The sequence below is a fragment of the Aythya ferina genome, assembly GCF_964211825.1.
Source record: "Aythya ferina genome assembly, chromosome: 26".
NCBI lineage: Eukaryota > Metazoa > Chordata > Aves > Anseriformes > Anatidae > Aythya > Aythya ferina.
The window spans coordinates 1,408,197-1,424,462 of NC_140324.1; the positions used below are offsets into that span (position 1 = coordinate 1,408,197).

The 16,266-nt window shown below is 54.4% G+C and overlaps 1 protein-coding gene across 8 annotated transcripts in view; it reads right to left on the reverse strand.

The window, feature by feature from the left end:
• DOT1L (DOT1 like histone lysine methyltransferase) overlaps positions 1-10,471 on the reverse strand; it is a 75,733-nt gene extending 65,262 nt beyond the window's left edge. For 2 of the 8 annotated variants that reach the window (XR_014685940.1, XM_084498531.1), the window contains exon 1: positions 10,131-10,467. Coding sequence is in view for 7 of the 8 variants with exons in the window: in XM_084498531.1 (XP_084354657.1) it covers positions 10,131-10,211 (81 nt within the window). In the remaining variant the exon portion in view is untranslated. Of the gene's footprint in view, positions 1-10,130 lie in introns of all 8 variants that reach the window. The other 6 variants (XM_084498527.1, XM_084498526.1, XM_084498528.1 and 3 more) reach the window with 5 other exon arrangements.
• Between the last annotated feature and the right edge of the window lie 5,795 nt (positions 10,472-16,266).

Genomic DNA, 16,266 nt, shown 5'->3' on the forward strand with positions numbered 1-16,266 from the left:
TGGCCCTGGGTTCCCTCCATCTGCAGAGGATGGGTTTAGGTGCCAACAACGGCTGAGGAAGGCCAAGCGAGCTGCTGTGGTGCTGCTCTGCGTGGCACCTGGACACCCTCTCAAAAGCGTCGTGCCTTCAGCAGAAGGTGCTTCTCCTCCAGGGCTTACCTTTATTTACGCCCTCTACGGAGGCTCACCAGCACAGCTTCAACGTTCACAGCACATCCACAGCCAACAGCAACTACAAGGGTCTGTGAAAAGCCAAAACCAAAGCGCTTCCAGCTGCTATGAACAGCAAGCTCTGAAATCCAGTCAGTGCCTTGAACCACTTTGCATTTTTAGGTCTTGCTTCATGCTAAAACACCAGTTAAACTTGGAGTAAGGAAAAGGGAAAGTATGGTCAATGCAATATTCCACGCTGTATACATAGACTATTTTTTTATATTATCAGATTTTATCCCAAAGCAAGATACTGTCATCCAGTTTCCACAGCAAAATCTGAAGAACAAATCTTCTTGCCAAGGGATATGAGGATCAGAAGTCTTTTCTGAAGCATCCAATTACTGTTGTTCCCTTATATCAAGGAAATTTAAGGACATTCACAAAAATACACGCACATCAGTATGTACAGAAAGATACCTCCTGCTGCTAACAGGTTGCATCTGTTCTCCTCCCAGCCTCAGAGAAGCAGCAAGGGAAGCAAGAGCAACCACAACTGCATTTTGAAACCCATCTCCCACACAGCAAGAGAGCAGCCAAGTTTGCTGCAGCTTCAGCAGTTAGTAAGTTTATTGTCTAACAAAACTAAACAGAAAACACCACGGAAACCATGGAGTGCATTATGGCCTCCTTAAGGGCCAAGCTCCAGTATATACTGAAACTACCAAGTTAATGAAGGAAAAAGGGATTAGATAAGAAAATCCAAACTCATCTGGGTAATCATTATAGACCATGAGTACCAGTGAACCAGTATTTACAGCTGTGGGTCTGGATGCTACCAGGCACTCACACTTGACTTTCACTGCAGCTACCTAAACCACAATAAAACCGTTTTGCCTTTCAACATGGCAATTACAACTGTTGCTACGGACACTGCACAAATGCAAGAGGGAATCCTTCCCGTGAAAGTGTGTAGGAGGGGCTGTATAAATACATTAACATGCAATCGCTCTGCAGAAGCGTCTGTGGCAACATCCACGTGGGACTGTTACACCAGGATGACCCGCTGGCTTCAGGCGTCACAAGCCAGACATTGCCAATAGCAGCTCTATTATGAAAGAATATAAATTAGTTAAAAATTCCAAGACATTTATATCGGAGCACACAAGGGAATGCAACTATTTTGGTAAAGCAGCACCTTGCACTGGCACAGACTGCTGCCCTTTTGGTAACTGCAGTCAGACTGTTCCCACAATACGACAGCTGGAGGGAGCATGCTGAAGCCTCAGTTCCTCCAGCAGCAGAACAGCACCACGTGTACGTGCAGAGGACTCTGTTTGCTTATTCTGGGAGAGAGCAGGCTGCTGGACTTCCACTCAAGTCAACAACAAAGAAGGCCCCGCCAACATTTCACGAACACCTTAAGCCCACGCACCTCACCATTACCTCTCCAAAAGCCAGCTCCTGCTCTTGGGCAGCACTGCCAGCACATGCATGCCTCAAAGTCAGGGAAGGGCAAAGCTGAAAATGAACCTTTTTAGTGTTTTGGCTGAGCTCCCTTCCAACCAGGCCAGTTCACCGCAGCAGCGTGCAAACACACCGCTGTAAGGGCGAGGGCAGCCTGGTCACAACAGCAAGCGGACAGAGCTGGCAACAGCTGCTGCAACTCGCAGAAGCACCAGTGCTGAGCTTCCCTGTGGCCAGAGCCCTCGTTAATGAAGAAATAACAATCCTATCCAGCAGTAACCGGAGAGGTGGATGGAGCGGAAAGGAAAACAGCCATACACATCCACACTGCCAGGAACTTAAACCTGCACGTAAAATCTAAGCAGAGTTATTGCTGGTAGAAATTAATACCCAGCCCCAGAGCTGCATTAAGTGCCTGAACTTTTCCAGCTCCAAGCAGACTCTCTTCCCCTGTTTTGAATACTATCTTTAAAAACTACAGCTTCCCTACCCATTTTTTCCCCATTAATCACCTTTAATTAAGATAGCACAGAAGCCCCAAGAGAGGGATCAAGGCTTTGGGACCTTCCTGCTTCTCCCCACCAGCAACCATCCCTTCTGACGTACCCCCCTGGAAGGACTGGCAACTGAGGCACCAAAGGAGACCCCCAAGCCGTGACAAAGGCAATCCCCCTCCTTGGATGAGCAAGGAGGAAGAGCAGAAAAGCTGCTATCATCTTCCTCGATCCCGCTGACTTTCAACCTCTGCAGTGGAGGCAGGCAAGGCTGGGAGGAAGCTCAGGGCACAGCCTCGCTGGACCAGCAACGTGATGTTTTGCTGATCCCCGTCTCCTGCAAGGAAAAGTGGCAGGCCAAAAAGAAGCATCTTTCAGGCCACTGGCAGGACAAGGATGCCTTGAACAACCACGTCATATCCCATAAAGATATTCCAATCTGGGACAGCTCGGGAATTCTACCCCTACTTACCAGGCTTCAATACTACAATGTAAGTTAGCGATAAAGCCTTGCACTCCTTCTGAAGCCCACTGAGTTCCTAAAGATGTATTGGGAGGTACAAAAGAAGAATACAAATAGTTACGGTTTCTCCCCAGTAAGCTTCAACTTGTGGAGCAATGACACAAGCTACACCCAGCACAGATTTGGAACAGCACATGAATTTCCAAGTGCCAACGATTCTTTAAAGCTTCAATTTTAAAGACTTGTAAATAGTTTAAACCCCACAATTTTGCAGTATTTTCATCTTCTGTTGCAGATTTCTGTTTCTTCACATAACCAGAAAGACCAAGCGCGACAAGCGGTGGCTCCAGCCCCCAGCTCCAGGGGCTGCCTGCGGACCCGCAGGCCAGAAGGGCTCACCTGCACCACCACAGCAAGCCAGCTGCAGCAAAAAAGAAATGAAAAAACTAGTTTTAATGCCCAAATCCTTCTGGATTCTATAAGTAGCTACTACCATTTTTGAGGTTTAAAAAGTAAATGACATAGTAACGCCAAAAACTCAGAGAGCTGCCCTTCACACCAAAAGTATCTGAAACGTTTTCAATTAAAGTAACAGTATTAGCCCCCTCTCCTTTTATCTTTATACACGAACTTATTCAGAATTTTCTGAAGGTTTTCTTGATTTTTTTTTTCCTGATAAACTTTCCAACACTTCATTTAGCTCCTCAGTATAAAAATCCTTAGATTTTTCACAGGGCACCAAGCAAATCTTTCAGTGAAGACTTTTCGGAAACTCTCATTCACTTGTTAGATAAACAAACCAAAATACTCAGCACAGAAACTTTTTCATCATTCATAGATCCGTTCATATCTGTGAAGCCATCATTTCCTGCTGTAAAACATACTCACCTTCTTCCTATGCTCTAAAAATAGTACCTACTGAATGTGGTATCTATAGAAGCACGTGGCAAGCATCGCACATTCAATTTTATTACTTGATCCCCTCTTCAGAGGAAGTTTTGTCATATCTTTAATAATCACTACAAGAGTAAATGTATCACGGTCCTAATGCATTCAGACACCTAATATGAACTTTTCTTGCTTCTGTGGATCCTTCTGTTAGAAGCAGAAAATAAATTAAGCAGCAGTATTTTAAAGACATTGAGATACTTCTGGATTATCAATCCGTGATAATACACTGGGTGCAGGGGGGGTCCTTGTCTCGATCGTTACAGTGAAAAACTTTAATCAGCCAGTCAAAGGTTAACTCAAAGCAGCCACAAAAATAAAGGAGAGAGAGGCAGTAAGAAAGAGCTAAAATAGAAAGAAAGAAGAGTACAAAAGTAGACATATGGATGTCTGGGGAGAAGGGTGATTAAATTTCCCATAAATCTTGCATACCAAGAGGTAAGATATTTTGCCTAAGCTCCCAAGAGAAACACAATTCACTCACATAGCTGAGGCTTGAAAGGATAATCATCTCCATATATATTTAGGCTGCCATGAAGGACAAGAGTTGGAGTTGCATGTGGTGGCATGGATTTCCCTTGGCACACTGAAAGCTTTCAGTACCGCATCTGACCATAACTGATGGGTGCGTTTTAGGCAGATAAATTTGAATTGCCAGAGCTGGAGCCCTGGCCAAGACAGGGACATGAATCCTCACTCATCTGCTGCAAAGAAAAGCACCACCCTGAACAGCTACTCCATCTTTCAACAGTTACCTTTCAGATAACTGAGTTATATGAGACATAAGGAGTACCACGGTTTCAGGATGAGAGGCAAGGGAACGATTTTTACTTTATATACAGCAACATTAGGAGAAAAGCATTTGTCAACCCAACTTGTGATTTTGTATTGCACCCAACGGGTCAGAGCCTTGAACAAAAGCCAGAGGGAAAACCAAACGAGCACCGGGCGTCACTCCTGGCAACTTGCACTTGGCGGGGCAGAGCCCAGAAGGCAGCTGCTGTTCAGCAACACCCGCGTGCCTGAGGTCCTCCCATCAGCGAGGCCACCTCGCGGCATGCTGCTGGGCTCTCAAGAGCAAAGTACCGAAAAATGAAATAGCCGTGCCAGCTCTGTCATTTGCTTCTGCTTATTCACTGGGTAGCTGAGAAACCCAAGCGCTTTTGAAATGACTGAGTCAACTATTTGCCAGCTTTCTACCGCTCACTCCCGCCACTCCAAATTCTTTGAGGACTGGGGACGGCATGAGGGTTTGAGAAATAGGAAGTCTGCTAAAGTTTTCAAACCTTTTCTTCACTAGAGAAGTTTCTTTAATTAATGAGTCATCCCCACAAACACTTCCCAACAAGCTGCATCAACAGCATCTGTGAAATCAGAGAAAATCCCCTAACCCCTGCTGCCGCCGCCACCGAATTTCTGGGTGATTACTCAGGGCGCGGGGAGGCTCCGTGGGCAGAGGCAGCCCGACGGCCGCCCCCAGCCCAGCCGAGAGGCAGCGTGACTCACAGCACGGAGCAAGGGTGGAGGGGGCTGCCAGGAAAACGCTGGAACTTTTTTTTTTTTTTTTTAATATATTTTTTTTCCAGCCCAGCTATTTTCAGCCCTCCAGCTCACAGCACCACCCCGCACAGCACCGGAGACCTGGCACCGTGCCGAGACATGGCCCCATTGTGCCCCCCCTGCCTCCAGCACCAAGTGATGCAAAGGGAAACTGCTCACCATCAGCTCGTCCCAATGGAGTACAGGACTGGGCAGGGAAGCAGCAAGAGGATAGGGCTGTGGACAGGGTTGGTGACAGGGGGACAGTGCTGGGGACAGTGGACCCCCAGGACCCTTCCGTGGTCCCCCCAGCCTAAGCACCATTCCCACTCCCGGCTTCAGCCTCTCCCACGCCTGCTTCAGCTCCTGAGAAGTCAAAGCCAGCTGTCAGAAAAACGACTGCCACTCAAGCTGAGTGACACAACGAGGGGAAAAAAAAGAAGGAAGACATTAAATTCAAGTATTTGTAAACAAGGTTTGTTGTTCATCTCTACGGTTGATCTTTAATTTTAAAGGTGTGCTCCCAGCTGGGCAGTGATTTCCATTGTCACAGGCTGCCCTTGGGCTTTTAACGCACAGCACTTTGGTGACAGGATGACAGCAGCTGTCTCCCCAGCCAGGTGGGGGGGCTGCGGGGAGGGTGGTAAAGCAAGGATAAAATCCACACAGGAAAAGCACCATGTGCCCTGCCACCTGTGCAAACACCACCCATCAGCACCACGCTTGTATCCCATTACTCTACAGCACTGGGCACACACACGCCCCTCCCACGGCCAGAGGCTGACAACACCAAAGCAGCCAGCAGTAATTTTTTGTGCCTTTACAGCCAAAAATCAGCAGCAAAGAGGAGGAACGCAGACTAACCAATGAATTGTTCAAGCCAGGCTTGTCCTCACAGTTGCGGATGTGAAGGCACAAGCTTCAGGGGCTGACAGTGGAGGCACCTCACCCTCAAAAGCCTTTGATGGTGGCACAGGTGGGACCATCCCCTCCTGGGACAGAGCCGAGGCCCCAGGACTTCCAGGCTGGGAGACGGGAACCAAAGCAGTCAGAGACACCCTGGGTGCAACTCCAGCATACAGAGGGGTCCTGGGCCACCAGGGGGGCTCCCAGGCACCACAGCACAGCCCCCTGCGAGCACACGGGGAGGTGAGCGGTTAGCTTTTGGGGAACGCTATTCAGCGGAACAATGGGAAGGCCTGGAGATGAAAAGATCCAGGCAAGACAGGCAGACATGACTCCCAAGATAGACAAGGATTTGTAGGCTGTTTTTTTTAGCAGGACAGGGCACAAGACATCTGCAGCCATCAGGACGAAGGCTCAGTGCCACCAGGGAACCAACTCCCCCCGTGTCACCCAGCTGCGCCCCACCATGCCACAAACCAGCCCAGCGCCAGCATGGAGAAGAGGAGATCAATAAGACACTGCCCTCTTACCGGTGCAAGCGCTTGCTCATACCCACAAACCTGTATGCCATGTTAGGGTGCAGTTTAACGACAATTTGGGTGACAAAAAACAGCTTCAGCAGCTCCCAAGCCTCCTGTTGCTCAGCTCCACATTCAAGTAACCCCTCGCTGGTGCCATGGATAGTATGAGCAGGACTGTGCCAGATCAGATTGTGGCACTGAGACAGATTTTTTCTAAAAACACGCCTTTTTTTCTCCCCTATGCACGACAGGCTGAGTTCTAGGGCAGGGCCGCTTGTGCAGGGGAGATGACAACTGCAGACTCCTCACAGATCAGGCAGAGCCCACCACAGTATGGGAAATCTCCCCATTCAAATCTAAGGAATGCTTGGATGTAACTAGAGTAAAAATCAGAGACAAATACAGGAGAATGAATGAGTTTAAGGATAGTTCGCTGGAATAAACCTAACCATCTGCAAGTCTTTGAATGACAAGGGGATTTCACCCCTTGTATCCATCAGATCTACCTCTAGGCAGCAAGTACCACGTTGTGCATATCCATGCTCGAAGCTGCCTACAAATGCCACCCTCAGCCAGCATTAGCCTATTTAAGACCACCTAGATCCATTAATTCCACTCAATCACCCAGCTGGGCAAATAAGGAACTTCCTTTACCCAGGCCTGTACCTCTTATGCTACCAAAACCATTGGGTTTTGTTGTTGTTGTTTTGTTTGTTTTTAAACACAGTATCACTGGTCTTTGACAACCTAAAGCAAGCAACAAATGGGGCAGGTATGTGGGAGTCAAGGAGTTAAACCGCATACAAAAGAATAAACTCACTTCAGCTCTGATTAAGCAGGGCACTCATAAAAACAGAGGTCAACATCAGAAAATATTTTGTGAGTCATAAGGAGAGATTACTCACCATGCACTATTCAACTTACTCATCACAGTGTGCTATGGACAGAACTGCTCACCATGTATTCATTAGGAAACCATGGCCTTTCCTTTGAGAAAAGCAGAAGGCGGGGGAAAGAGTCATACTTTCAGTTTTGTATGTAAGCCAGTGGGAGGCTGTATCTGCAACGCCAGTGCTCTCTCCTCCCACGGCCCTAATTAGACTTGTAGGGAAATACGTGTTTCACATCACCCTCCTCGGCTCTTTTAGCATCCCAACAAGCCTCAGTTTGTCAGCTGAGCTATTGTGCAAGCTCAGCAGTCTGAAGAGATCCCACTTTTCCTAATGGGCACGAAATAAGCAGCAGTCCTTAAATAAACAGGCGTTTATCAATCCAGGCACCCATTGATACAAGGGACTGGACCCTTAGCCCTGCACACAGAGCAATACTAACGCCGCTCCTTTCAGACGTGGTAAGCACACAAAAATAGCCAAGTGACTTAATGGGGGGGGTTACATCACACCGCGGTGCTCATCAGGCTGCAGGTCTCAGCCACCTCCCAAAACCCGATCTCGGGGAGGACGATCCCTGCCACCCCTGTGCCTTCACCCCAAGTAATCAGCGGGGGCCACGAGCTTCCCCTTCCCCTTTTTCCCCAACTCTCTTTGGGAAACGCATCTCACATCAGGAAGCAGCAAGAAAGCTGCTAACCAGAACAACCGGAGGCATTTCTGTTCCTCCCCAGGTATCCCACCTTGCTTCCTAGGAAGCCTGCAGCAGAAAGAGTGGTGAAACTAAGAAATGTTCTGCTTACGTCAAACGGAGCCGAGCTCTAAAACCACAACGGTACATATACCCTGCTGCCAACTGAAGGCTGAGCCAGCGAGGGAAAGAAAGTCTGCAGTTCAGCAGAGTACAATGTTAGCAGGCCAAACGCTGCCATGCACAAAGAGCAGGATTTATTTCCAAAGCTCCAGAGTTCATCTGCTGCCGCAAAGGCCAGAGCCGTGAGCGGCGTGCGTGTGTGTATGCATGCGTACCCACGCACACAAGCGTACACTCCCATAATATGCAGCACGATCTTTTCAACAAAACTGCAGGACAGAACATTGATTGGCTCCAGATGAACCATCCACTTCTGAATTACCGTGGAAAAATCTGCAGTGCCAAGAGGCCGGTTTAACGGCAGGATGTTCGGGTTTTGCGGCATTTCTTAACATACGCAGATAGCACATGGGGATAAGCACCCTGCCCACCACATTTCTGATTAACTGGGAAAGCAAATCTATGCACACTGCCATCTTCAGAACCTGCTGCTCAAGTTTTCCTAAATTAACTAAATCCTTGTTTCCCATGCGGAAAACAGCACCAAAATTCACACGGTGGGGGGAGCAGGGTTGGAGGATTTTTGTTTTTAAGAAAAACGTATCAAGTTCTGCAAATACACACAAAACCGCTCCTTCCTTCCAGATTAATCCCTAACCTATGTAATCTTTAACCTATACTTCAATCAGACAGCCTAGAACCGCAAGTTAATATTTGGCAGCACGAAGACCGAACCGGTCAGCATTATGCTTTCAGTTTCTGACAATTTAAGCAGAGCGCGCGCCCGCGCACACACACGAATGACAGAGCTGCCCAAACAGGAAAGGCTGCATTAACCAGCGTGTGCTGGAGGCTCCAGCTCCGGGAGCAGCCGATGAAAATAGCACGCCAGCATACATGGAGGATGTTTTGGAAACCACAGATACAGCAACAGCACCGAAAGGCAGCGGCAGATAGGAAGGCACAGCCATCTCCCCTGCCACAAGCAATACATTTCTAATCATTCACACACAAGCATGTTGCGATTGCCAGGCGAGCGGTATCGGCGGCATCAACTGCCCCAGCCTCTGCGTCCCAGCATGTTCTCCCTGCGAAGCAGCACACATACAAGAGCAAGCCCTGAAACACAAGGAATAATCAACAGCACGCAGGCCAAGCAGAGGAGCTATCTACACGCACAGGGGTTTCTCCTTTTACAAAACCGTCCCCAATGCCGAGACAAACGCTTGAGGTGAAATACTGTTCAAGGATCGACACAAGCGCTAGGGACAGAAGAAAAACACCATCCCCAGCCTTTCGCCTCTCGTGAGGTGTTCAGACCGGGCATGGACATTGCTATCAAGGTCACGCATCTCGGAAGAGACTCGGAAGGGGCAGGAAAGAGCCGGGCAAGTTGGGCAGAGCGCCGCTCACGTAGCCACGCGGGGCCGAGTGACATTTTATTTGAAAGCGTGTGGGTCGCAGCTGCCATCAACCGACAAACCGCACCGGGAGCCGGGCTGCGAGGACAGGTGCTGGCGTGAGGGAAGCCGGGCACGAAGCCCCTCGCCGGGCTCCTCCCGGGCCCCCCGACCCCACCAAAACCGCCGAACCCCGGCAGTTTGGCCCCGCTCGGAGCGGCTCCCGCTGTTACCCGCCTCCACGAGCCGAGCTGGGGCAAAAGCCGAAAAGTTTTCATTAAGCAGCCCTCCTCCTCCCCGCCCTGCAGTGCGGGCAGCCAATTATAGGCACAAACGGGGAATTTGACTGCCCGGGGAGCCGCGGCAGCCCCCGGGCCGCTCCTCGCCCGCCGCCCGGGGCGCTGCGCCCGAGCCGGGGGCCGGGGCCGGGCCGGGGCCGCCGCGGGCCGGGGGGGACCCAGGGGGAAACGGGGGAAAGGGGCGAGGGGCGGCGGGCGCTGACAGGGCGCGGGCAGGTGCGCGGCCGGGCCGTACTCACGTAGACGGGCAGCGGCCAGGGGTAGACGGCGGGCTCGGCTCCCACCGGCGACTTGAGCCGCAGCTCCAGCCTCTCGCCCATGTCGGCAGCCGGAGGAGCGGGCGGCGGCCCCGCACCATGCTAGGGGGGCCGGCCGGGGTGTGGCGGCCGGGCCCGGCCGGGGGCGGGAGCGAGGGGCGGCGGCGGCGGCGGCGGCCGGGGAAAGGGGGGGGGGGGGGCGCAGGAGGGCGGGGGGGGCGCCGCTCCCCTCGCCTCCCTCTATTGTCGGCGGCGGCTCGCGGGGCTCTCCGGCGCCGCCGCCATCTTGGGCCGGCGTGAAGCGGAGCACAATGAGGCGCCGGGGCCGGGCCGGGCCGGGCCCCACCGACGCGCCAGGCTCGGGGGCGGGGGCGGCCGCGCTCCCTCCCCCTGTCCTCAGCTGCCCTCCCCGCCGCGCGCCCCCGCCCGCTCCGCCCCGCCGTGCGCGCCCCCGCGCCGCTCGCCCCCCTCCCCTCCCCTCCCCTCCCGGCTTCGCGAGTGCGCGCGGCGTGCACGAGCGGGGGGGGGGGGACAGGGCAAAGGGGGGCACCGGGGGACACGCACGGGGGGCACGGTGGCGGGGCGGCACGGCACGGGCTGCGGTGGCACCTGGGGACAGTGCCAGGCTGGCACGGGGCGGCACAGCCGGGCTGCAGTGGCACTGGGGGAGGGAAGGGGGGTTCCGGTGCCAGGCTGGCACGGGGTGACACCGAGGAGCTGCAGTGGCACGCAGGGTGACAGTGCAAGCGCTGTCACGCGGTGGCACACTGCGGGGGGACAGTGCGAGGCTGGCACGGCGTGACACTGCCAGGCCGTGGTGGCAATGCAGGGGGGGCCGTACAAGGCACAGCTGTGTGGGTGCAAGGTCCGCTCGTCACACAGAGGTGACACTGCAAGGCCAGCGTGTCACACTGACGGGAAGGCGTGTGGCTGGGTGGCCGTGCAGGGCTGGCACGCTGCACTCAGGTGGCCATGTGAGGCTGGCACACCAGGCATGATGGCACAGCCCGAGTGCCGTGTGGCTGCTGGAGGCTGCAGGTAGGTGACAGCGTGAGCTCTGCATGGCACCAGGAAGCCACCGTGCAAGGCTTCACACACAGATGACATTGTACGGGGCTTCACAATGCGCATGGGTGAGGGCGCCAGGGCTGCCAATGTCCTCTGGGTCAGGGGACAGGCGATGTCTGCTCCGACAGAGCTGCTGGGCTGCCAAAATGCTGCAGAGGGGACCTCGCTGGGGCCACCCGAGGCTTCCAGAGGGTAGGAAACACCCAGTGGCAGGAGGCTTTTGCTGTCCGTCTCCTGGCTGCTGATGAACCCCCGCCGGTTCATCTCCAGTGCATCCCGACGGGCGAACAGGGAGTCTCGGGGTGCTGGATGTGGAGCCGCTTTGTGCACCCCTGCTTGGTGCAGCGCACTCGTGGCAGGGCCACTCGTGCTGGGCAGGCAAGCTTCATTCACAAAATGGGTGAAAAAATGGAGAAAAACGCACAAGGTCCAGAGGAAACCAGGAGAAGCTGCTCCTGAGGCTGCTCCTTTCGTGGCGCTGTTCCCATACCCCGACCTGAGCTCTCCTCTGGCTGGGACACCTGCAAAGGCACCCGGGGTCCCACTCCCCCATCGGGACACAGAGCTGTCAGCGATTTGGGCAAACAACTGGCATCACCACGGCCCCAGTGTGTCCAGCATGGGGCAGGCAGGGGCTGCCACCATGCGTGCCTCAGCTGGGCATTGCCCACCAGGCTCTGTGGTGAGGCGTTTGACTCCCGTGTTTCTCGGCAGGTCGCTGCCTTTTTGCTGAAGCCCGTGGGCATTTCTGGAGTCTGGTGTGCAGCGGGGACAGGACGCGCTCCACTCCCCATGTGGCAGTGGCTGCCTCAGCCAGAAACCACCATGGATGGCTCCAAGCTTCGCTCTTTGCACCCGCTTCTTCCCCTTAAATGTCCGTACGTGCACAAAGCTACATAACTAGGAACGTTTTTCTAAAGAAAACATTAAAATCATCAAGTCAGCAGTGCTTAAACTGCTCTGACTGCTTCTTAAATAATCAATTCATATTTAATTAGCTTACCACAAAAATTCCATTAAATTTAAATAAATAGACATGGCAGGAGTTCTCCAAGGCACAGCAGGCTTCATTTAAAGAATTCTCTTTGAGTTCGTTAGGTCGGTCTTTAATCAGTTTGCAGCCAAAGTCCTTGTGTGGCCCAAGCAGGCTCCAAGGTAAGGGGTGCCGCGGGGGGGCTGGCGTGGGCCCATCCCTCTGGCAGGTGGAGAGGAGTGGGGAACTTCTGCAAGGCTGGTGCTAGCTACGGACCTTCAGGGGAATCAGGTGCCGACCTGCAGCATTGCCTGCTCCAGCTTTGCAGGCTCAGCCCTGAAATGGGAAGCTGCTGGATTTTGCTGCTGCAAAAGGAGATGTGCCAGGGAAGAGGAGCTTGTCTCCCTCCTCCCTGACTTTGCTGGCTCTGCTGCATCTCCCACTGGGTGCATCTCTTTGCTCCATGCTAGAGCAATCCAGACCTGCCTGTTTTTTTGTTTTGTTTTGTTTTGTTTTGTTTTTCTGTGAATAGGTAGAACAGGTTGGACTTGGGGAGGAACCAGGAAGCACACTGCAGCTCCTTGCATGCATGTGCCCACGCTTCTGGGGCGTGGGGAAGGGAGGTTTCCATGCAGCCACTGGGCGCACAGGGAGGGCATCAATGCTCCAAGGACGTGTTGCACAAGCAATGCACAGAGCATGCCCTGCATGAGCCACATACAAAGCCTCTTTTCCTGACTTAATTCCCATACTCTCACTGTTCCTTGGGTCAGGACTGTGGGATCAGGTCCTGGAGCCTCCCCAGATCCGTGCGTGTGTGCACAGCAGGTGGGAGCTGGTGGGCGCAGGGGTTCAGGGAGGCCGGAGGTGTTCACCACTATCGCCGCACATCAGCTCATCCAGAAACTTGGGTTTTCAGCAGCATCTCATCTAGAGTGTTGACCCAATTTAGTCGACAATAACAAGTTAGATCACACAACAGGCTAATGCAGGCTACTCTGTTCCCATCGGATTAAATATTCCTGTGTGGTTTACCCACAGGCCGGATGCTGGTGGGTGCAGCCCTGGGGCTGGCCTTGGTTCTTTGCTGTGATGCCAACCCTGCGAGAGCATCCCCTTGCTGCAGATACCCACATCTGTAACTCCAGCTCCCCCTGATGCAGTCCCTGGTGCTGCTTGCAGTGCTTCTGGTTTTCCTTCTCTCCCCTGAAATCTGGAGCGTGGCCGAGCTCTGTTCACCGTTTCATAGTAGGACCAATAAAACCCTGGCTCTGCAAATGGCTCCCGTTGCACAGCGTGCGTCACAGAGCAGTCAAGCTCTTTAACTCTAGCTGCAATCGCACATCCCAGTCCCCTGTTGGTCTTTCAACAGCCTTGTGAAACAGGCAGGACGCTAGACAACATGAACACAAACCCTGCTGCGCCAAGCTTCCCTTCCCCTCCTTGCAAAATGGGCCACATGCAATTTTCCAAGCCCTGTTTTAATCACCAAGGGTCAACCCTGCATTGCTCTGAGGACTTCCCTTCCACATGAAGGAGCAGCATCTGTCCTTTCCATCTGTCCCAGCAGCTCCCTGGGCAAAGCCGCACTGGGGATGCTTCGGCTGCAGTTGCCACAACAACAAAATGAGGCAACAGTTTCCCCGGTGGATGCACAAGCAGCATCAGTGCCTTGTGGGCACAATGGGGACCAGGGCAGGCAAAAGGTGCCACAGCCGCGCTGGTGCTGGCGGCACATCCAGGTGGGATGATGCCTTTTGCAGTCATGAGCATCCCCAGGACTTTCACTTCCACCACCCTGTTCCCTGGGCCAGCTGAAATGCGGGTATTCTCATCCCCTTCCCCTCAAAATCCAGTCTGTCTCTGCCCTTCTTGGCCCAAGGAGGTGCTCAGTGTGTGCAGGGCTTACATGGGTGTCCGGGGGGAGCCAGCACAGGGGGGTGACACCGTGGCTAATGGGACACGATCCCTTTCCAGCTCTCCACACAGCAAACACCAAGTCCCATGAGGGCACTGGGGCAGCTTCACCAAGCCCATCCCTCCCAGCTGCCCCTCCCTGCTGTGACCCCATCTCCAAATGTGTTCCCCCCCAAAGGCTCCCCCGTCCCTGTTCCCTCAAGCAGCAGCAACCACGTCAAGCTTTTCCCTTTCTGCTGCTCCCGGGAGGAAGGCCTTGGCGGCTGCCCAGCAGCTCCGCAATCCTGCTCCGTCACGGGCTCGCTGCCAGCTTGGGCTGGGGGCCGGGAGGAGGGGGAGAACGGAAACCTCACCCCGGCACCCACAGAACCCCGTGGGCGCTGCGCCTCCACGCTGGGAGAGGGCCGTAGGGCAAAGGGCGACGGCCGCCCACGTGCCAGTGAGTCACCGCACGGCAGCACCCAGGAGCCAGGCGGATAGCGGCCGGCTGGGGAAAGCCCAAAGGTGGCTGGGCTCGGTTTGAAGCCCCAGAGGGGTTTCCGTGCTCCGGAGGGCAGCGGGCAGCCACAAGCTGGGGGCTGCCACTGGTTTGGGGCGCTACGGCACGCACAGCCCCGACGCCCCCGGCAGTGGGGACACTGAGCGGCACGGCCCCAGATCCCCAGCCCCACTCAGGGGTTTTCCATCAGAGCTCTGCCAGGGCAAAACAGCTCCAATTTCCTCATTTTTTTAGGCGCTACTGGAGTTTGAATCCGGCGCCGCGGCGTCCACGCCACCCCTGGGACTCGTGCAAGAGGACAGGGAGGACGAAGCACGGCCGCACCGACCCGCTGCACGCAGGGCTCCTTGCGAGCCCTGAGGCGACCGCACGATTCTCGCTGCCCAGCTTGGGACCTGCAGCGGCTGGGAGCGGCGCTGGCCCCGGCCGAGCCCTGCCGCCCGCCTCGCCCGGCCCGGGGCTCCCAGCTCCGGCCGCCCCCCTCAGCTCCGCCGCTCTCCCGCGCCGCCGGCGCCATCTTGCGGGCGGCTGCGCGGGCGGGAGCGGGGCCAAAATGGAGGCGGCGCCGGGCGAGCCTTAGGGCTGAGGGGAGCGGGGCCGGCGGCGGCCCCAAGGCGGGCAGAGCGGCACCGCTGGCCCCGGGCCGTTGCTTGGGGGCTTCGGGACCGCCCTCAGGGCCCTGTCCCCCTCAGCGGTGCGACACCGGCCTCGGCTCTTCCCCTTGGTGCGGCGTCTGCCCGCGGCCGGGAGGTTCCCTCACCGGCAAAGCCGCTGCGAAATTACAGCCAAAACCAGGAGGTGGCGGTGTTTGGTCAAGGAGGGAGCTCAGAGCTGCAGATGCCAGCGGTGGCGATGAGCTGGGAATTTTAAAGGCTTTAAATATTACCGGTAGCCACGCTTAGGGTTAGAGACACACGTTAAGGCTGCTTGTAATTGCAAGCCCTGCGTGGTTTGGAGTGTGGAAAATTTATTACTGCCCCAAATTTTTAAGGGTGAACTGACTCAGGCTGCTTAGCAGCATCTGGAGCAGGCAGAAAACCCCTTAGGGCGTCAGCGTGGGGAGATGGTGCTCTGTGCCCAGGTCTCTCTGTGCTGGGCTTTCCCCCCAGGCTTGTCCCCAGCATCCTGCTTAAGCAGGAGAAAGCAGAGGAGGTTGTGTCCTTTTGGCTTATTTCTGAAAAGCGTGTTAAAAGCAGGCCCCAAGGTCCCCACTCAGCACTGGGAACACCCGGTACAAAGCCCCTTCCCCATCCCCATGTTCTGCCAGCTCCCTGTGTCCCAGCCATGCCCCGAGGTCTTTGTTCCTTAAGCTGGGAGACCCAAAGGTAGGGGCTCACATCTGTAGCTATTCCTGAATAAAACAAGACCAAACCCATGGGCTCCGTTCTGCTGGGGCCAACAAAAGACAGCTGTAAGTCAGAACCAGGAGGCAGACAACAAAGGAGAAAAGCAAACAGAAACCACTGTCCTTCCCCAGGCATAATGCGGCTCGGAGGCCTGAGCAGGTCTCCTTCCCATTCGCTGTCCTTCCAACCCCTTCTGCAGGTGCTGGTGGGCTGGAAGCGCTCCACGTTTTCTTTTCTCTCTCCATCCCCACAGCACGACCCACCCTCGGCAAGAAACGTCACCGTCTGGGAAGCCACGCATACAGTGACCAGGCA